This window comes from Camelina sativa, chromosome 15, assembly GCF_030686135.1.
Source record: "Camelina sativa cultivar CO46 ecotype springtype chromosome 15, ASM3068613v1".
NCBI classification, from domain to species: Eukaryota; Viridiplantae; Streptophyta; class Magnoliopsida; order Brassicales; family Brassicaceae; genus Camelina; species Camelina sativa.
The window spans coordinates 8,125,851-8,147,059 of record NC_141894.1 but is presented as its reverse complement, the minus strand read 5'-3'; the positions used below and the strand labels follow the sequence as shown (position 1 = coordinate 8,147,059).

The window sequence follows — 21,209 nt, the reverse complement described above, 5'->3', positions numbered from 1 at the left end:
TTTTTTGTTTACCATAAATTTTCTAATTTGACTATAAAACTTCTAATTTTTTTATATTTTTTTATATTCATATTTCTTTTATATTTTATTTTATTCATACTTCTCGAACACACATTACTCTTGACTCTTGAATGTTCTGTTCTTTCTTTGGTTTTTTTTATTTTTCTTTTTAATACTTTTGTTGTTATTGACAAAAATCATTTACACAATTGTTCCAAGAAGATAAACAATTGTTGGCCACAGAAAGATTAAATAAAGTTTTCACTTCCACTTAGTCCGGTAATAAACGGCAAAAGCCTTCCCACGCGGGGACTAGTTTATTTCCATTCACCTAGCATGCGGATGCGGTTAACTTTGATATTGGTTGTTATGTCCGAATCTATTACCGCTAGATTCTGCACTACGTTTTGACTCACTCAGTTTTGGGCTCATGAAATTGTACTCTAATCGATATGCGTTTGTTGTTAACTAAGACACATATGTGTAATATGTCTACAATATGGAATGGGACTCTAATTTTTTAAAGCCTATGAATTCATCTGACACGTCATTGGTGGAAAACATTACAAAGACCCGAGTGTTCGTATTATAGTGGCCACACTATACACATCACATACATATGTTTTCTCGACATTACGATTGTATAGACCTCAGAATGATTTGAACAAATCTTTGCCTTATATTATATTATACGTGATTTAATGTGTCCACGTACTGATTTAATTGCAATATATACATCTAAACGTATATTATAGCACAACCGATGCCCGAAGAAATAAGCTTATATACAATGCGAGTCCTGATCAGTTCAGTCCGAACGGAGATCGATTAAATTGATGTTTACATTTTTTTTTCTGTTGCAAAATTAGAAAAAAGTGTGTGCACCATTCATTCGATCAATAACTTGTTCTCTGTTTATAATTTTTTTTTTCATAGCTGAACTTTAGTCCTATAGTATATGACAGATAAAAAACGGTATGCGAATTGTAAGTATGAAAAAAAAAACTCGTTGTAGCTCAGACTACTACAATGTTCTTCATACGTTACAATTAATGTTTGTTATTCTGCTCTAAAAAAATTTGGAAATATTTATGTCCAATGAAAGCAAAGATCAAAGGGCGCCTTGTTTATTACCTTGCAAGGTCCATTCTTCCGTATTTTCCATTCGCATCTTCTGCATCCAAACTCTTTATACTCTTTGTCTCTACTCTGTTTGTAGATATCAAAATAATGACTTCCATTTCCCCAACTAAAGTTACAGAAATACAAAGTCCGGCCGAATATATGCGGTTTAAATCCAAACGACCACGATCCACCTGGTGCTAAACTCCCGAATCCAACCTCATCATCCCCTGATTTGCAACGGTACCATAACGTCAAACCACCTCCAAGATCATTACGAATTACCACTGTCGTCGTTTTCTGGGCTCGAGATATAGTTGCACTTATGAGCATAGTCATAACAAAGAACGCTATGAATGTTTTCATACCACCCATGATGATTCTTCCAACTTTTTTTTTTTTTTTTTTTTGTTGTTGTCAATATCGAAGTTTATGGTTGATGACTACTTCAATCAAACTTATTATTTAATATTGTAATAATCTTTCATTTTTTTTTGGTAAGAATCTTTCATTAATATGTTAAATCAACACTTGTTGACCAAAAAAAAAAAATGTTAAATCAACACTTTACTCATTTGACCATTCACTTTCCAAATTAAAATGGGTGAGTTACTAGAATATTGCATAAAAACTTCTTTATTACAAAAGTAACATACAATTGTTCGTAATTACTAAACTAACACATTGTACCTATACTACCCCTGAAACTAGTGTTGAGAAAAAACGTAATTACGGCTAATGCCATTAGAAAAAAAAAACATTTGAAGTTGGGACTAAGTCTACCGATCCTTTGATGGTAGATTTATACACGTGGACTGATTAAAGGTGTACGTCAGATATTTTTGGTACACTTAGTTGTAGTCTTGGTACACTTATCGGTCACTGTAGATGGTACACTTAGTTGTAGTGTTGGTACACTTATCGGTGGACGTACATGAAATCGATTCGGTAGATTAAGTTGGTAGAGGAATTTCCCTTTGATGATAGACTTTTGTTTTTAGCGCGTGTAGCGGCAAACGTAAAAGGGTGGGAAGATATTTATGGTAGACTAATGGCCTGTTGCGACAGATTTTTGCGACAGCCTTCTCTCCTTACAGATATTTTTGGTATACTTGTTTGTTTTTTTGAAATAGTTTTCGGAGTGTGATGGTAGGTTTCTTGTCCGTGGTAGATTTAGTAAGCATTTCTGACAGCTGTAAAGTCTTACCAGAATAACACGAATTTGTTTGAGCTGTCAAAGACAGTCTAGCGTTGCGATAGACTTATTGGAGGTAGATCTAAACACGTTTGCTGTTCTTCCGATCTATGGTGTTCATGTAATAACGTTTGTAGCAGATTCATCAATCGTATTCTGTTTGTTGGCTGGAGCAAACGTCTTTTTCCTACTCTGTTTCGTTAATCTTTCCTCTGGGTTCATCCATGGAAGAGCTAGATATCTGTTCGAAAATCTATATAACTCACTTTTTATAGGTTTTTAATTTAGAAATCAGATGTTGAGATGAAAATCTATAATAGTTGAGTAAAAAACCCACAAGTGAAACCAAAAAAATAAACATAAGTCGTGAAAAAATAAAGTGAGGCAGGGAAAATTAGGGTTTTCAGTCGTATGTTAGAGGTAGAAGACGAGGATATTCTGGTAATTTCGGGTTCATTAAACCTAAAATCGAACGTGTACGTACATATAAACGTGTACGTACATATGAACGCATACGTACATAATGTTCTTGAGATTAGAGTACGTACATAAAGTTCTTTTGCTTAGTGTAGGTCCATAAATCCGTTTTAATGAACAATATTATTGTAATTTTGTAGTCATCTTCAACATATCTTCTTCTATAACCCTAGCTAATATTGTCGTTGTTGTTCACCGGAAATGGAACAAGTAAGAGATGTTACTAGAAAAAGTAAGAGATGTTACTAGAACAACCTATGTAATTCGTAATTGTTTATTTATCATATTTTCGAGAGGTAATGAACAATAACCATACAAAATTACATCCACGTTATAGTTAATATTATTAATTAGTAAAAGTATTTAGTTAGTATCTATTATAATATACATTTGAATTATTTAAAAAGTAGTGGTTTCTATTCTTGGATGTTCGTTCGTTACGTTCCATTATAGAGGTGATGCTATAATGACATATTTCTTCGTCGAGATATTACTAAAAAAGTTGAAGATCTGAATTGTGAAATTTTGTTTTTTTCTTTTTCTTTTCCTCCTAAACTATACAAGGGTTATAGTAGATTCTATATGTCAATATGAGAACACAACAAGAATCATTCAACTATATTCTAATCGGACAAGACCGTGCTGATTTTGATTTTTCAGTGCTATTGGGAGAGAAAGAGAGATTAGAGAAGAGGCGTTTCTAAATGAAGACCAATCTTTTGGATAAACGAAAACCAACTAGATATACAGTACTTTCAATAATACAATATATAAACAAACATACTCCGAAGTAGAACAAGAATGGAGATCATCTCAAGAATCTGATTATGAATCATATGAATCAAAGAGCTGGTGAAGCAGAAGATGTCATCTCAAGAAGCTGATTATGTAAACGTCCGTTGCTAACTAGAACACCACCCGCGGGGAAAATGATCCTTCTTTCAGATTGATCTTCCTCCAAATTGATTTCATCTCCTTCCCAATCTGTTACCTGAGAAGATAGAGACTCGTTCTCTCAATAAACTTTAAAAAGAGATCATGATCATTAGACTTAGGGCTTTGTTAGATTCCTAGGCAAGCTCTATCTTGTTATTTGCCGATTTTTAAGAACTCTTTATTGATGAAATGATATGGTAACAAGAATGGCTTCGAGACACAGTGTATAAAGATTTCACCAACCTTTCCTCCGGCTTCATGAACACATATCATCCCAACAGCATGATCCCAAGACTACATGTTTTCAAGACAATCTCTTAAGAGAAAGAGAGATAAATAATACTCGATACAACAACATAAGAAAGAGATTTTGCTGTGCGTAGATCCGGATCAAACAATCTGAGTACCTTTATTGTTCGCTGAGTTTTGGTTCGGAGAAGGAAAAGCGATGCTCTGCCTGAAGCTACCACCATATACTTGCCCAAACTGTACACACAAATAGGGAAAGTTAACTGAGTGGGAAATGTTAAAAATTTGCATACAAGCAACTCATAGATAGTTTCAGCTCTAAAGAGGTAAAATTGTTCATTACTATTTTTTTTTGTATGAAGAACTTTAATGTGTGTTTTAGTAGATAGAAAATTAGTAGATACCTTCCACAACATGTGGGCACCAAAATGATATCTTCATGTTGTAAGTCATATGAAGCTATATTTGCAGCGAAGAAACCAGAGAGAGGAATTGATTCCCAGGTTTGGCTTTCTTGTATACAATACCTTGCTTTGTTCACTAAATCACAGGAATCAACAAAACACCTTGTCCAATCACCGCTTACTTTGCCAGAGATATTTTGTAACCCCTTGGTCCACGTTCCACAGCCAATATGCGAGATCATTAGAGTTCCGGTGGATTGATCTGATAAATCTCCTGGCCAGTTTGGACATCCCATAACTCCTAGCACAATTTCATTATCTACAACAAGGGCCAATCCTACCTGAGATTTATGCATATAAAATTTATGACGAAGAAGAGATATCAGAAACAGAACAAAACAACATGAAACCTCATATCCAACTCATATATATGCATAAGAGAAATATATATCTTGTTCATTGCTCAGCCGTGCTTTTGCAAAAAGAAAGTAAGTAAAGCTAAGCAAGAAAGTTTTTTGAGGATATATCAAATTATCAATCCCAAAAGATGGTTTCTGTAACTCTCACACGGAACTTTTTTAAGACTCTGAAAGGAAATGAAAAGCACAGAGGTATGTCATACGAGAGATACCACATATAAAGCTTCATCTCCTTTAAGAAACCCCCTTGTGCCATCAATTGGATCCAAAGCCTACAGAAAATCAATGGAAGTGAGTTGCAGACAGTATGGAAAATTATCGTATCATCTAGGCACAAAAGATATATGTGCATCATTTTCCATTCTTCGACTTCGCAAAGACACATAAATCGAGTATTACACATTTCTTAGTTCAAGTCTAACATTCCAAGATTTACAAACTTCAAAATGACAATCAACTGTGGATGGTAAATATCTAATCTACTGAGATTACCTTTGACAAAAAAAGCTAATGGCGGAAGATGATATGGTCTTATCTTTTGAAGATATTATGTAAGACCACAACATACGAAACTTAGAGAAACCTTCAAACTATGCTACGTATAACATACCCAATAAGTAGCTGGTTTGTTGCAAAACGCATAGGCATCTTTGCCACCTCTGTCAATTGCTTCTAGTACATCAGCGTCAGACAAATCACTGTCTCCAATGCTTGTTTTTGATTTGACTTCACTTACCACAGAGCTTACGAGGTTATTAGCATCAATAGACGGTTTGACGACGCCGGCTGCTCATTCTTGCTCACAGACTCAGTTTGTGACGACGCCGGCTGCTCCGGTTTAGCTGTAGGGGGTTCCGGTTTAGGTTTCGGTTTAGTCTTCCCAGCACGGCCAGGTGCGAATCTACGGGTTTTAGCAACCTCCTTTGGCTTGGGTTCATCATCAAAGTCCATATTTTTTAGCTTTTTGCTTCCTGTGAAAATTGCAATTAAGGGTTTTAATTCATCAAAACGAAACAAAGACTGATCAAACCCAATACGTAATCATAACAAAGATTCAAACTTTGTCTAAATCACTATTTTAAAAACCAATACTTTCAGAAATCTTAATCGATAAATCTTGAACTGTTACGAACTGAGATAGAAACGAAAAGTGTGCACAAGAAAGAAAGAAGGTAAAAACCTGTAAATCAAGAACAGAACAGAAGAGAAGATATAGTCACACTCCTCCGGTCAAAAGAGAAACGTCGGCGAAGAAAGTGAAAGACTGAAAAAAAAAAATTGAAACCTTTAAGGTTGAAATCTCTCCTTTGATTGACATCTCCCAAAGAAAAGAGAGAGAGGAAACCCTAAAAGAAAAAAAATTGAAACTTTATTTGGTGGAGAAGTGAAGCTTCTTTTCTTGCATCCGGGAATTTATCAGAGTAAAGGAGGATTTGACAAAAAATCAAACAAACATCGATTCAAAAAGAAACAAAAACAGGGAAACAAGAGCAAGAGCATAAGATCTCAAGTTTTTTTTCAGAACAAATTTAATTATAAATGACATAAATCGTAATAAAACACACAATTCAGATATAAAAGTAATTTGCAAACTTTTATGTGTTATTCTAGTAAAACAGAAATCTCAACGTGTTAGTCTAGTAATAAACCTACTTTTATGCAATATTCTAGGTAATTTCCTAATTAAAATATATGCATAGTCTTTGTTACCATAAAGTTTATAATTTGATCCATATTATCTGGACAGAGATATATGAATTCCTTGTTCAGCAGCTTTGTCGATCCATATATTCATTCATTTACTTGTTCTTTTTTATTTTTAGTTTAAATAATTTTGTTGTTATTGAAAAAAATTATTTACACAATTGCTCCAAGAAGATAGACTAATTATTGGCCACGAAACGATTGAGGGCCCATAAGTTGATCGTTGAATCAGTGTTGTCTGTTTTGAACTGTTGTCGCATCTTTTATGCAAAAATTTAAAATTGGGCTTTTGTCTTGTATGAACTTCGTGCCATTTCAAGCAAAGAGTGCAAGCTTTCAAGCACATTTGCTTCTCTTTTTTTGTTTTTTGTTTTAATAATTAAAATTAAACAGTTGACGCCTTGACGGTTAACCTTTTTGGTAACCGGTTTGCGCTAAGTCCTGTTGTGTGATGAATATTGCAAAAACGTTTCAGTAGGTTTAATTTAATATTTGATACTATGCTTTAAACCATCTAAGTTTGTTACGGATTGTATAATAATTTTGTCATTTAACATTTGATAATTATAATATAGATCAATCTATTTTGTCACACACGCTTCTAACTACTCCTTCATTCCCGGTTAACACTTTGTAAGACGACAATTTTACAAACGCAGAAGAGAAGGCGTTGAAGAAACGGTCTTGATCAGCCACAAACGCTTCAGCAAACGGACGTGTGCGTGGGTCAGCTCCAATCTCCGAATCAATCCTGAGATTGCCACGTCCCGCGATGGCTTCATCGTAGTAAGCTGTATCAAACACCACCGCAGTTTGATCGTTGGGAACAAATGTGGCTTCCGCGGCTTGTGAGGTTGGAGAAAGCTCTGGACAAGCAACACGAAGAAACGTTTGGAAACGTGGATCCATGTTCTCGCTCGTCGCGTTTGCGTTATCACCGAAACGTGATAGTACGTTGTTGCAGTGTGTCACTCCTATTGTATGTGAACCTATACGAGAGAGCAAGTCTTATTATATGAATTTTGTATGCACATAAAAATAAAAAAAATTAAGAATATACCCATGATGGCCACGGACTCTTCGACGGTCATGCCTCTGCTGGCAAAGAGACTTAAGGTGGTGTCCACGTCAGCAGTGGAAGGAGGGAGCTCAGAGTCTGCCACGTGTTTGCTGTAAGTGGAGAGAGAGTCTTTTCTTCCTAGTGGCACTGCGATGAGTGGGCCTCCCGAGAGAGCCACGGCTTCTCTGGCGGCGAGGATGATTACATCAGAGCATGAGACTTGCTTGGGACACTCCGTCTCTAGTGAGGTTTTGATTGAGCCAATAAGGTCTCTCTTTCTAATTCCGAAGTTCTTGACTGAATCAATCTCCGTGAACTGTTGGTCCCCGCTTGGCTCGAGTAGGATCGATGCGTCACAGCCCTATATAAGCCACATGTTTTTGTTCCCCACAATTAATGATGATGGATGAATTGAAATAAATACGAAGAACAATGATCTATTCGAGTTTTTCTCCATCTCTTGCAAATATTTTAGATACGAAAAATTGTTACTTTTTTCAACAACTTTTAATTTTTCTATTAATTAAGAAAATATAAAAAAATTGTGACTTATATAATAGAAAACACTGGATTTTCATGCATGTACATTATTTTTCGTAAAATTATTCCTAAATTGTATCAATTCCGAGTCTCAGACTGACGTATGTATCCAAATCCGATAAATGAAAATAGTTTTTGCTTTTATTTTGTTGGTAACACACAAGCTTTTTTACTCACGACACTATGTCGTCGTAAGTGATCACGATGCGCACTGATATGGAAAAATACGTCATTCTTCCTACATATAGTCCACACACTGGACCGTGACATGTTTAACTAATTAAAGTGGTCGTCTACTCGTCTTAGCAAATTTTTCGTGTACTGTTGTCTTCTAAATTTATTTATTTATTTTCTAAATTTATCGATCACATGCATTATATATATTACATAGTTAGCAAAAGCATATATATGTGTGTTTGGCTTGTATATTAATATATAAACAAATTAAAAGAAAAATAAAACGAAAGCTCAGATACGTGTTAGAAAAAAATCATTATAAACTAGATATCATGTACGAACGTCCACTTTTGGCAATTTTTAAGTCTGAAATGATCATATTAAACATAATTAATAACGATCAGATTCATGACATGCTGATATGTTTATTCACGTAAAATATATAAATCCGAATCCTTGACATAATTGAGAAAACACTTGTTAAACCAAACCCTATGTATCAAAATTTTTTTTTTCTTTTGGTTTTTTTGTTAAAGCAGAACCTTTTTTTTGGTCAACGTTAAAGCAGAACCCATTAAGTTGAAAACATATTTTTTTTTTTTCAGTAAGTTGAAAACATATATTGAGAAATTTTCGTAGAACGAGAAAGAGAGAATGATTTAGCTAGAGATAGAGAACCTGAACTTGGCAGTCATGAAACATAAGCCTTAGCAAGGCTGCAGGAGAAGTAGGATCAAGAATAAACATTGACGAAAGTGAAGATCTCACGATCTCTTCGACTCTGGGACAAGTCTTCTCGTAGTAACTATAAGATAACGCCCCTTCGTAATTAGTCTCCATTTGATCACCATTAATACAGGTACATAACAAGCTCATGATGACAAGAACACATGATGCAGCTGCAGCTTCTGCAACTTTGCTCTTTGGTTTCATCACCTTTTTTTTGGGGGGGTACAGAATTCGAGGTAATTAATATCGATAGCTAATGAGAAGATGACTTGTTATTTTCACTTGGAAGTGTATGTATAAATAGGAAGTTGAAGAAAGCAAGTGTCCGTGATATTAATAATATTTTGGTAGATCAATTTAAAAAGAAAGTGACTGAGGAACGTGATTTATCATTTTTTTTGCTGAAGTGTAACGCCCGAAAATTGGCAGTATTGATTAAAGTTAATAATATTTTCCGGTTAAGTCTGGGTAAAAGTTTCAAAACCGAATATATCAATATTAATGTGATGTTAAATAAAGTATATATATATATATACATTTTTTTTTTGATTGTATAGAAATAGTTCGTAAGCCAACCACATCGCATTTTTTCGTGATTTTTGTTTGGTTTTGGTGGTACCTGACTATCTGGGAATTGAAATCACGCATTTGCTTTACAGAAAGTAGAGCGAACCAAAAGAAGATAAAAAGTAGCGAACCGGTTTGATTCAATAAATGGTTATAGGTAACAGTTGATTGAGACAAGACATAGAAATGGGTAAAAAGAACATGTATGAATAATGTGAACTGTTAGGTAAATTTTCACGTAATTATAAGCGTTTATAGTATCTTTTAATCCACTATAGTCTATAACTCTATATACACACATGTAAGGTTAGTAGAAAAAGTCGAGTAGATTAGGGTTAGTAGTAAACGACGAGCTAGTAGATTCTAGAGACACCCAAGACAGATGGTAATATGGTGGAACTCGTTAATATGAATTTGCGGTGAAATTAATGTCCATATTAGCTGTTTTCCTAAAGTAGGATCAACACTGTGACTTCACTATATCCCCCTTCGTCATATATCCTTAAACTCTTCTAGTATTACTTTTTTCTTCTCTGTAATTATCTCGCAAAACATTGGTTATTAATACAAATTAGGTCCACAAGTGTATGAGAGTATTCATTAATAGTAGTTGTGGTGATTTAGAAAACGTAAATGCTTCTGTGAAACTCTATCTATATATGACACTGTAATTAACTATCTACTGAGAAAGAAATTACTTCAATTTAATTTATTGTCGACTAGAGTCATGTAGTAAACTTTCACAAGTAGCATCAAAGCTATAGATTCCTTATCCTATGTCCCCGCTTCCCATTCCTCATCAAGTTTGAGGTTTCTGGATTCGTCGAGGACAAAAAAATATATCCTATAGATACGAGATGAGGCATTTTATATCACAGCTATATGCCTATACAAATACATATATTTTGCCACTTTAAAATATTGCATCATACGTTGGAATCCACTAATACGTACATCGGGTGTGAACCATGCAGTACATTTTAAGATTATTGATTAATCGAACACATTTGCAAAAGATCAGACTCCTTAATTCAAGACGTACGGAACGCTAGATACTACGTTGGCTTTTTCGGACTATTCCTTTTATTTATTTAAAAATGATTTTCCATATGTACCAAAGTCTCATAAAAAGTCGGCAGAACTCATTTTCTATGTCATTTTTTTTTTACCATTAATCTATATATAATAGCAAACCCACTTTTTTGTGTCAACTTTTAATCCAACGGATGAAATTAGTTACAGTTTTAATCCAACAGTTTAAAATTATTAATCGTGTCTTTTCGTTGCACTCCCATCTTTGAAAAGTCACACATCTTAGTCTTTGCATCTCTTTGTTGTACCTCTTGGTTTCAAAAATCACATCCATTATTTTTTACACCTTTTAAATCACACCTCTTAGTCTTTGCATCTCTTTGTTGTACCTCCTGGTTTCAAAAATTACATCCATTAATTTTTACACCTTTTAAATCACACCTCTTAGTCTTTGCATCTCTTTGTTGCACCTCCTGGTTTCAAAAATCACATCCATTAATTTTTACATCTTTTAAATCACACCTCTTAGTCTTTGCATCTCTTTGATGTACCTCCTGGTTTCAAAAATCACATCCATTAATTTTACACCTTTTAAATCACACATCTTAGTCTTTGCATCTCTTTGTTGTACCTCCTGGTTTCAAAAATCACATCCATTAATTTTTACACCTTTTAAATTACACATTTTAGTCTTTGCATCTCTTTGTTATACCTCCTGGTTTCAAAAATCACATCCATTAAATTTTACACCTTTTAAATCACACATCCTTAGTCTTTGCATCTCTTTGTTGTACCTCCTGGTTTCAAAAATCACATCCATTAATTTTTACACCTTTTAATTTCACACCTCTATGTGTTACACCTCTTTGTTGTACCTCCATGTTTCACATCTATTATTTTTTACACCTTTACATTTCACACCTCTATGTCTTACACCTCTTTGTTTATTATATATAAACTTTTCTTGACTACATAAACAAGTTTCGAAAAAAAAAATTCTGAGTACTAAAGAATTGTATTATTTAAGTATTTTTTTAACTTTCAAGCATCAATCTCTAATTCAAGGTAATTTAATATTTTTGCTGCAAATGACCTGTAGTGTTTCTCGGTTAGATTATTATTACTGTTAGTCGACACTATTAAGTTCATACATTAATCTTATTTTTGTTAACTTTTAGTCTCTTCAAAATTTTTAGCCTTTCCGGTTTTTATGTTTTTGCATGGCTAATGTTATTAAGTACGTGTGCCATATTTTTTGCATGGCTAATGTTTTTGATTCTCAATGTGCAGATTTTATTTTTTGACTTTTTGGAAAAACCAATACCAAGATACGAGAGGCATGATGATATGCAGTGATGCTGGAGCTACGGATAAGCCAAATTTTTTTAACAAACATGGTATAATTATAATTTTATATATGTTCTTATTTTAACCTATTTTTTTCTAACAAACATGGTATAAATGTTTATTTTTTTCCATTAGATGTTCATGATCCAGGTTAGTTTGCATTTTTTGTAAATAAAGTTTTTAAAAATTTTAGTTGAATTATAATTTCTTATACTTTCTGGGTATCAAACATTTTGATAATATATTGAAATATTACAAATGAGCATGGAAATAGAGAGCTTGTGACAACACAAAATCAAATTCTATAAAGCGTAAGCACGACCAAATGACAAGTCAAGTTAGAAAGAAAAGATCTACTAAAGGTAACTTATTTAGTCTTTGATGACTTTCTAATCTGTATATACAACTTTTTAAAAACATAATGTATAACAGTCACTTTTAGAGTGTGTAACGCCCGTGTCCCAAAGAAAAGTGGAAGAACCGATCAATTTATGTGAAATCATGAAATTGCCTGGTTTGGTTTAAGTTCACCCGGTTTAGAGCAGGTTTTGGGAAACCCTAAGTGATATATTTATAATGAAATGGACGCCTCTTCTCTCTATTTGGTCGTGGCTGTTATTCAATACTTGTGTTGAGAGGAAGAAAGAGATATAGAGAGAGGAGAGAGCCTATTGTGGTGTGAAGGAGATTAAAGGAGAAGGAGCAGAATTGTTAGGGTTTGGGAAGAAACAGTTTCGATATATCAAATCGTTGTCAAAGGTAACTAAATTTGGTAGTGTTATTCTCAAGCCTTTCATCGTCATTCTCCTTTTTACAGAAGTGGCTTTGGATTTAAACTCGATGAGTTATGTGCAGTTTCGTGAGACACGTTTTCTCAGACGCGAGTTGGAACCATCGGGGATTGTAACTGAGATCGTGGTCTCGTCTGGTTTCTGATCGGCACGAGATTTTGTGAGAAGCTTCGTGACGTCTCGGACTAGCTTTTCATCGGAGGGATTTGATAGTTAACGGTTGGTTTTTATTTTAGGGTTTCGTCTTTAAGACTGTTCTTTTCTAATGTTTCTGTCCAGTTTCGCTATAAGTCGTTTTTGGTTGTGTGGCTTGTTGTAGGGAATTGCTGGGCTGTTTCAGACGTTAAGAGAGTCTCAACTGGTTATATTCGTTGTTATAATCAGTTTGATAAGGTGAGTGCGTGACCATGAGCTTATCTAAGCGATTGGGTTGTATAACTTGTTTTGTGTGAAGTTGTGTAGGTGTGATGAAGGTGTTATTGGATGTTCTGTTCAATGTCTGGTTTGTTATGTTTTATTTGTGGTTGTACTCTTGATTTGCTTGTGTTTATAGCTCGTAGATGGGAGGATCGTCTCACTGGGTATTTCTGGTAATACTCACGCATCTCATTATGTTTGTGGTGTAGGTATTGTGTAGTGTGGCGATGAGGAGGAGGATGATCTAGGGTCTCGGTTGTGTGTTGTTGGACTTGGTTATATTGTTTATGTTGGAACCTTGGATAGAGTTATGCTAGGTTGATGGATAGAATGCTTAGGAATGTTATTGCATTGATGATGTGTTGGTTCTGTATGTTGGTATGTTTCCGCTGTGCATATTGGTTGTTATCGGTTTAATGAGGAATTGTGGTTTGGGTGGTTTAATTAAGTAGTATGAGATGCTTAATTATGTATTGTACTTATTTAAAAAAAAAACGGGTCCGGTTGTTTTAATTTCGTGAGACACGTTTTCTCAGACGCGAGTTGGAACCATCGGGGATTGTAACTGAGATCGTGGTCTCGTCTGGTGAGAGAATATGGCTAAGGTCAATTGGTGACAGCTTGTCTTGTGGGAAGATTGTTAAAGGGTGGGGACCAGGGTTCGAGGAACGCCTGGCGCACCAATAACCTACTGTGGATTTGGATGAATAGTTCCATTTGCCCGGTGAAGGGTTATGATCGATGCCCTGCAGGGCCAGCTTGGAGTCTGTTGGGCCGGCTAGCAGTGGGCTAGCAGGGTCAACAGACGGTCCGTTGGGGCAGCTAGCGGTGGGCTAGTGGGGTCCGCAGGACGGGTTGTCACAGAGTGATATGGAATCTGCCAAAAAAAAAAAAATGCAAGAAATTTATAAAATTAGTGTTTAGCCTAAAGAAGAGAACATCAAAAGGTGAGATATTATTATCACCTGTTTCACCACATCGACTTTGTTTTCGCTGTCGTTTATTGAAGAACATGATGGTACCGATTCATAGACATAAGTGGGAAATCAAATAGAGGGGGATGCAGCCTGGATGGAGAGCAGTCGACACGGTGGAATGGGATGGATTGGGAGAGACCAACATAAAATCCTATGTTCTATATTTTATTAATTTTCTGACTTTTTTAGTTTAATTGAATTACTTTGATTGAATAGTTGATGAGTGTACAAGTTTTTGTCTATATGCATTCTTAGTCTGTTACGTCTTGGATTTTTTTCTTTTCCAAAGAGGAATATGTGATTTGAAGAAAATATTACAAATCCATGTATCAAATGTGTTAGTAGGAAATAAGGCAATCAAGATTAACCCATTAAAAGGGAGGAAAGAAGGGGGTCTTTTGAGGGAAAACGTGAGACCAATATGCATGTAACTGTGGAAAGCATTATAGCCAAATATATATCTCTAAAAGTTGTAGCTGAAGAATGTGAGTTACTCTATACTAACCAATTAGGTTTGATTGGTCCGTCATATAAAACTCGGTTTTGTACATATCTAAAAGTGAGAGAAAAAAACATCCACAAGCATAAGTGAAATTTTATATATGGTTAAAAGTAATGTTCATAGTAAATCATTTGTATACAAACTCCACTTGCTTACAACATCGGAATATTGATTGTGATTTGTGAATCAGTAATCTATGGAAAGAGAAATCGCGTATCAAAGTGAAGGGGAAACGAAACTCAATCCAGCCATCTACTCTGATCTCAATCTTCGACCTTCCTTCGACAAGTGGCATTTAGTATTTTCTCGATATAGTAAATAAACCAAGAGAGAAGCAGCCTCATATGTATTTTGATTGATAATGATCAACAACAAAGACAATTTCTAATAGCGAATTAAGAAAGGATACCAATATATAGCACCATATGGTCGGAGACAAACATAAGTAAAATTTTATATATGGTTAAAAGTAATGTTCATAGTAAATCAAACTCTAAAAAAGGCTCACTTTTGTGTGTGACAACATAAAATATAATAACATTGAAATGAACCTTTGGCTTTTTAATCAGCAGAAAGCAATAGTAAGAAGTGAAAATGATCAAATTGATTGAGAAAAGAAAGAATTTAAAATGAATTACAAGTGTTAAATTTCAATTTAGGATTTCACCTCCCCGTGCGACAACGCACGGTCGCTTTCCTAGTATCTTGTAATGCCAAATATAAATTCAGTTGGATGTTTTGTAGGGTATAAGCAATGAGGACCGTTTCTCTTGAGATTTTAATGGCTCCTGAGTCCTGAGTGAGGTACTTCTTTTGATTACGTTAATGAATGAGCGGTTTATACAGTGTATCATCATTACACACAACAATCACAATCTTCCTTCATTCTAAATACCAAAGATAGAAATATACTTCAAAGTATTTATCGTCCATTAATCAATAATAAATGTCTAAAAATAAAAACAAAACATTCTAAGTAAAAACCAATTTCTTCCTCCAAAATCCCTTACCTCCCAAAACTAAACAAACACAACGAACAAACCTAAATTTAAAAACTTGTTTTCTTAAATTAAACCTCTTCTTTCACCCATATAATATCTTTCTCACATCTCCATTCTAAAAAGAAAATTAGAAACCCCAAGAAAAACGACAAAAAAGAAAAAAGAAAATATGGATCATCGAATAGCAATGATCCTTGTCCTAACCCTAGTTGTAATGTCTGTATGGGGTTCGGACGCATCAGCAATGCAAATGACTAAATTCGATGCGCCACTTCTAACTGAAAAAATCGCAACAAACAGATCGATAATTGTCGATATTGAAGGCAAAGGAGACTACACTTCGGTTCAAAAGGCTATTGATGCTGTCCCTGTTGGTAACTCCAATTGGATTATCGTCCATGTCCGTAAAGGAATCTACAAGTATGTATATATATCTACTTTTAAGAGGTTTAACCATTTAAAAGTTTTTGATATGCCCAAAAACTTGCTATATATGCATATATATGACCAAGTCAGAGAAATCCAATATATACTAACTAATAGAACATTTCTGATTTCGTATTTTTTTTTTGGGAAAAAGGGAGAGAGTGCACATTCCGGAGAACAAGCCCTTCATATTCATGAGGGGTAATGGAAAAGGCAAAACGGTGATCGAATCTTCGCAAAGTTCGAACGACAATGTTGCTTCAGCCACTTTCAAAGTTGAAGCTAATCACTTTGTCGCTTTTGGTATCAGCATCAGAGTACGTATAACAATTGTAGATATTTGAAATTTGTTTTTCTTTTCAATTACGTCAAATAATAACATTCGTGCATGTTATGAATGTATAGAATGATGCACCCGTCGGAATGGCATTCACGTCTGAGAACCAATCGGTTGCAGCGTTTGTGGCTGCTGACAAAGTAGCGTTTTACCATTGTGCGTTCTACAGCTTGCACAACACTTTGTTTGATAACAAAGGTAGACATTACTACCATCAGTGTTACATCCAAGGCTCCATCGACTTCATCTTTGGTCGTGCAACTTCCATTTTCAACGTATGTTTCTCCTCACTATACATATTATCTAAATCATAGCGTATCTAATAGAAAATTAATTTCTGATATCGTTACAGAATTGTGAGATATTTGTGATATCGGACAAGAGGGTGAAACCGTACGGGTCAATCACAGCTCACCATAGGGAAAGCGCAGATGAACATACGGGTTATGTGTTCATAAGAGGCAAAGTGTATGGAATTGATGAGGTTTACTTGGGCCGGGCTAAAGGACCTTATTCTCGAGTCATCTTTGCCAAAACTTACTTGTCCAAGACCGTTGTCCCTCATGGTTGGACCAACTGGAGTTACGACGGCTCTACCGAGTTAGTCTTTCGATTAATTAACTTTTTACCTAATTTCGACGAGTACAATATTTAGTTAATGTATTAATATTCTTGAGATTTATCAGGAATCTATACCATGGAGAGTATAAGTGTCATGGACCAGGAGCTGAGAGGCAACAAAGATCTGATTGGGCCAAAGAGCTTACAAAACAAGAAGTTGAGTCTTTCTTGTCCATTGATTTTATTGATGGAACTTCTTGGCTCCCTGTTTGGCTTCAGCACAAGTCTTAGAGTTCATTATGCTGTCCCATTTGGCTTCTGGCGTATCGCATTTTGGTGTGGCTTGGAAAACAAAAACAAAACAAACATATATGAAGAAAGAAGACTTCATCTTTAATTTCTTCGACGGTATTTTATACGAGACAGTTTTCTCTCTTTTTTTGTTTTTTTTTTCTTTTCTTTTTCTGTTCTACTCTAAAATGTTGTAGAGTTATCGGAAACTCTTGTGTTATTTGCACACATTAATATATAAGATAGTTTCCATTTTAATAATTTATGGAACCTAAAATTAAAACAAATAATTCCAAATTGAAATATTTTAATGGTTGTAGATTAACTTTTTTCAAAAGAAACTGAATATTAGAAAATGATTTTAACTTTTTTTTCATTAGTGAGCAGAGCAGACCATGTCATGACCTCTTTGTTTTGGTCTTATCTAAGACGAGATATGATTGGATGACTACGAACTTAATCATGTACTTGACCGCACCAGAGTGTATAGGTTCTCTCTGGCTAAGAATCTCCCTCACAGCTTCAACCCAATAATATGTGACCACGTGTCACTGAAATCCAGTTCAGCTAAAGCCATCCAAAACTTTAGTAAACGTGGCCGGATATTGCACAGTAGTATCTTCCAAACAATGCCCGAATCACCCTTAATGTAACAATGCAAGATACACGAAAGCTTATGTTACTTTAGGGGTAGCTTCGTCATTTAAAGAATCATCTTCTTCTTCCCCGAGCCCGCCTTAGCTTCCTTCTCCGTCTGAGTCTCTCCTCCATGAAAGCTCGCGCAAACGGTTTTATCGGTTAAAAGATTTTTTAAAACAATGCACTTCTTCTTCGTCCCGACTTCATCGTCCTCATCACCTTCTCAAGCGAATACTTCTTCGTTCTCTCTCTTGTTTCTCGCTCCTTCTCAAATTCCCGAGAATCTCTGTAAATTACCGGCAAAGATCCATATCGGAACCCATGGAATCTCCGGTCAATCGTTTCTCACGCATCCTCCGTACTCATCTAAGAACACGTCTCTGTGTGCAGTCGTCGACAGGTCTTCTTCAGGTGTATCATCATCGCAACAAAAGGAATTTGCGAACGGCGAGGGAGAGGGAGATGAATCTAACACGGAGGGAGTGTTGGTAGTTCGACGGCCGTTGTTGGAGAATTCCGATAAGGAATCTAGTGACGAAGAGGGAAAAAAGTATCCAGCGAGGATCGATGCTGGTCTGAGTAATATAGCGAAGAAGATGCCCATGTTTGAGCCGGAGAGATCGGAGTCGTCGTCTTCATCTTCAGCCGCGGCTGCTGCTAGGGCTCAAGAGAAGCCACTTGCGGTGAATTTGGACTTATCTCTGTACAGAGCAAAGGTTCTGGCTAGGAATTTCAGATACAGAGACGCTGAGAAGATACTGGAGAAGGTAACATCGCTTTATCATTCAATTCTGGTTCTCGAGTTTAGTGACTCTTTGTATAGTTTAGAGAGGTTTAATGTAAGGAGTAAGACGTCTACTAAAACTAATCCTGTGTTGTTGGGTTTTAAGTGCATAGCTTACTGGCCGGAGGATGGGAGACCATACGTGGCGTTAGGGAAGATACTGAGCAAACAATCCAAGTTAGCGGAAGCTCGGATCGTGTATGAGAAAGGGTGTCAATCTACACAAGGAGAGAATGCATACATTTGGCAGGTGCTACATGGTTTTAAAGCAGTTTGCTTATAAGACTTGAAGGCAGCTTTCTGTTTCTCATGCATATCATATACCTTTTTCTTTTGGAACAGTGTTGGGCTGTCCTGGAAAAAAAGTTGGGAAATGTAAGAAGAGCGAGAGAATTGTTTGATGCAGCTACGGTGGCTGACAAGAAGCATGTAGCAGCTTGGCATGGATGGGCAAATCTAGAGATAAAACAAGGAAATATCAGTAAAGCTAGGAATTTGTTAGCCAAAGGCCTCAAGTTTTGTGGCCGAAACGAGTATATCTACCAAACACTTGCCTTGTTGGAAGCCAAAGCTGGTCGGTATGAACAGGCAAGGTACCTGTTCAAGCAGGCCACTATATGCAATTCGAAGAGCTGTGCCAGTTGGTTGGTAAGTGTTTTGCATCATCAGATGACTGTGATAAGAGCTGATAGGACAATGCCATTCGAATAAGTTTCACCCTAGGATTAATCCTCTTTGATAATTGTGTAAAAAGAGAATGCTACTGTGCTAGTGCCATATTCATGACACCTAATTCTGGCCTCCCCTGTCTTCTCCTTATCAGTCACATGATTTAGTTTCAAAAGGTTGCTTGTATCTAGATGTTAACAATGAATGAGCTTCTCTTTTCTCACTAATGTTCATTCTTATGAACAGGCATGGGCTCAATTGGAGATACAGCAGGAAAGATACCCAGCTGCTAGAAAGCTTTTTGAGGTAACTGCTACATCGTTTTTTTTATATATCCCATTCACAATGAGGTCAAAGCAGCAAAGGCTGTATATTTATCCAGGAATGACTTACTACATGTGAAAGCTTCAGGCTCTAATCACACTTTTTTCCCATAGAGAGCTGTCCAGGCAAGCCCCAAGAATAGATTTGCGTGGCACGTGTGGGGGGTGTTTGAAGCTGGAGTAGGTAATGTTGAGCGTGGAAGAAAGCTCCTGAAGATAGGTCATGCGCTCAATCCTAGAGACCCTGTTCTCCTTCAGTCTCTTGGCTTACTGGAGTACAAACACTCATCTGCTAATCTTGCCCGGGCTTTACTAAGAAGAGCATCAGAGCTCGATCCTAGACATCAACCTGTTTGGATTGTAAGTGTACAAGATTCAGCTTGATTGCTCTTTACATGATCGATCTGCTCAAATAGTTTTGGTCAATAGGTTTTGCTTCTATTGGTTTTTAAGTTGTAAATAAAACTTAAACCATTTACTTAGTAGACATTGGTTTTACCCAGTTCTATCTGGCTAGCGAATTCAAGAGTCTTTATAATTGTGTATGGAAGGGGAAATGATTGGTGAAAGTGTATTCCGGTTTAGGCTTGGGGTTGGATGGAATGGAAAGAAGGAAACACAACAACAGCTAGAGAACTTTACCAAAGAGCTCTCTCCATTGATGCAAATACCGAAAGTGCTTCTCGTTGTCTACAGGTATAACTAATAAAATATTTCATTTGTAACTTTATGTGTCCTCTCAGCGAATGAACGTAAGCATTGAAAAAACGAGGCAATATGGCAAGTTTGCTAAAACATTAGCATGTTATTGGAGGATGCTGAAACAAATTCGTTGTCTCTACAGGCTTGGGGAGTTCTTGAACAGAGAGCAGGAAACTTATCAGCAGCAAGAAGATTATTCAGATCTTCACTGAACATTAACTCACAAAGTTACGTTACATGGATGACATGGGCACAACTTGAGGAGGATCAAGGAGACTCAGAACGTGCTGAAGAAATCCGTAACCTCTACTTCCAACAAGTAAGCTCTTGTACACATATTCTTGAATTATAGCAGAATCTTCCTTTAGACTTTATATTCACTTGTTCTTCATTGCAAAACAGCGGACAGAGGTTGTTGATGATGCCTCGTGGGTCACAGGATTCTTAGATATCATCGACCCGGCTTTAGACACCGTTAAAAGGCTCTTGAACTTTGGTCAGAACAATGACAACACCAGGTTAACTACTACTCTTAGAAACATGGGCGGAACCAAAGATAGCCAATCTAATCAGCAAACCGAGAGCTCTGTGGGACGCGAGGACACTGAAACTGGGAGTGGGTTTAACCTTGATGCGTTTTTACGCGAGAAGCTGTCTTTGGATCCTTCGAAGCTGGACGTTAATCTTGATTCTAAGAGGTTAGAGAGATTCACTAGAGGGAGAGAATAAATGGTGCTTGAGAAAATATGAGGGACATTTATTGGGGCGGTGTAAAGATAAAGGATCGAATGTGTAATTTTGAGAAGAATGATAATATAGCAATTGTCTCAT

The 21,209-nt window shown here is 36.0% G+C and overlaps 4 protein-coding genes, 1 long non-coding RNA gene and 2 pseudogenes across 7 annotated transcripts; 4 read left to right on the top strand and 3 right to left on the bottom strand.

Moving 5' to 3' along the window:
- Nucleotides 1-959: 959 nt before the first annotated feature.
- On the bottom strand, nt 960-1,532 carry LOC104748246 (S-protein homolog 2 pseudogene; annotated as a pseudogene). Its single transcript, XR_015583018.1, has one exon. The product of XR_015583018.1 is annotated as an S-protein homolog 2 pseudogene (transcript).
- A 1,984-nt stretch (nt 1,533-3,516) lies between these two features.
- Nucleotides 3,517-5,592, bottom strand: LOC104748245 (putative 3'(2'),5'-bisphosphate nucleotidase, mitochondrial; the record flags this gene model as incomplete). The annotated part of the gene is made up of 6 exons (XM_010469918.2): nt 3,517-3,785; nt 3,974-4,024; nt 4,138-4,216; nt 4,384-4,724; nt 5,015-5,074; nt 5,413-5,592. Coding segments are annotated over 6 exons (861 nt in total), but the record flags the coding sequence as incomplete, so codon positions are not given.
- A 1,444-nt stretch (nt 5,593-7,036) lies between these two features.
- Nucleotides 7,037-9,361, bottom strand: LOC104746049 (peroxidase 29). The gene is made up of 3 exons (XM_010467434.3): nt 8,962-9,361; nt 7,567-7,927; nt 7,037-7,495 (listed from the first exon to the last, which is right to left on the bottom strand). Exons 1-3 carry the CDS (start codon nt 9,214-9,216, stop codon nt 7,083-7,085), a joined length of 1,029 nt encoding a protein of 342 aa, XP_010465736.1. The 5' UTR covers nt 9,217-9,361; the 3' UTR covers nt 7,037-7,082.
- Nucleotides 9,362-12,562: 3,201 nt separating this feature from the next.
- Nucleotides 12,563-14,383, top strand: LOC147926386 (uncharacterized). The gene is made up of 3 exons (XR_015581313.1): nt 12,563-12,717; nt 12,814-12,968; nt 13,069-14,383. It is a non-coding gene; the product is annotated as an uncharacterized LOC147926386 (long non-coding RNA).
- Nucleotides 14,384-15,758: 1,375 nt separating this feature from the next.
- On the top strand, nt 15,759-17,519 carry LOC104746048 (putative pectinesterase 67). The gene is made up of 5 exons (XM_010467433.3): nt 15,759-16,066; nt 16,227-16,389; nt 16,478-16,684; nt 16,762-17,009; nt 17,096-17,519. The coding sequence occupies exons 1-5, from the start codon at nt 15,816-15,818 to the stop codon at nt 17,259-17,261; spliced, it is 1,035 nt and encodes a 344-aa protein (XP_010465735.2). The 5' UTR covers nt 15,759-15,815; the 3' UTR covers nt 17,262-17,519.
- A 418-nt stretch (nt 17,520-17,937) lies between these two features.
- Nucleotides 17,938-20,279, top strand: LOC147926385 (protein high chlorophyll fluorescent 107-like; annotated as a pseudogene). The gene is made up of 5 exons (XR_015582799.1): nt 17,938-18,667; nt 18,791-18,934; nt 19,027-19,332; nt 19,600-19,659; nt 19,791-20,279. The product of XR_015582799.1 is annotated as a protein high chlorophyll fluorescent 107-like (transcript).
- Nucleotides 20,228-21,208, top strand: LOC147926384 (protein high chlorophyll fluorescent 107-like). The gene is made up of 3 exons (XM_087489518.1): nt 20,228-20,372; nt 20,521-20,697; nt 20,781-21,208. The coding sequence occupies exons 1-3, from the start codon at nt 20,274-20,276 to the stop codon at nt 21,105-21,107; spliced, it is 603 nt and encodes a 200-aa protein (XP_087345644.1). The 5' UTR covers nt 20,228-20,273; the 3' UTR covers nt 21,108-21,208.
- Nucleotide 21,209: the final 1 nt, after the last annotated feature.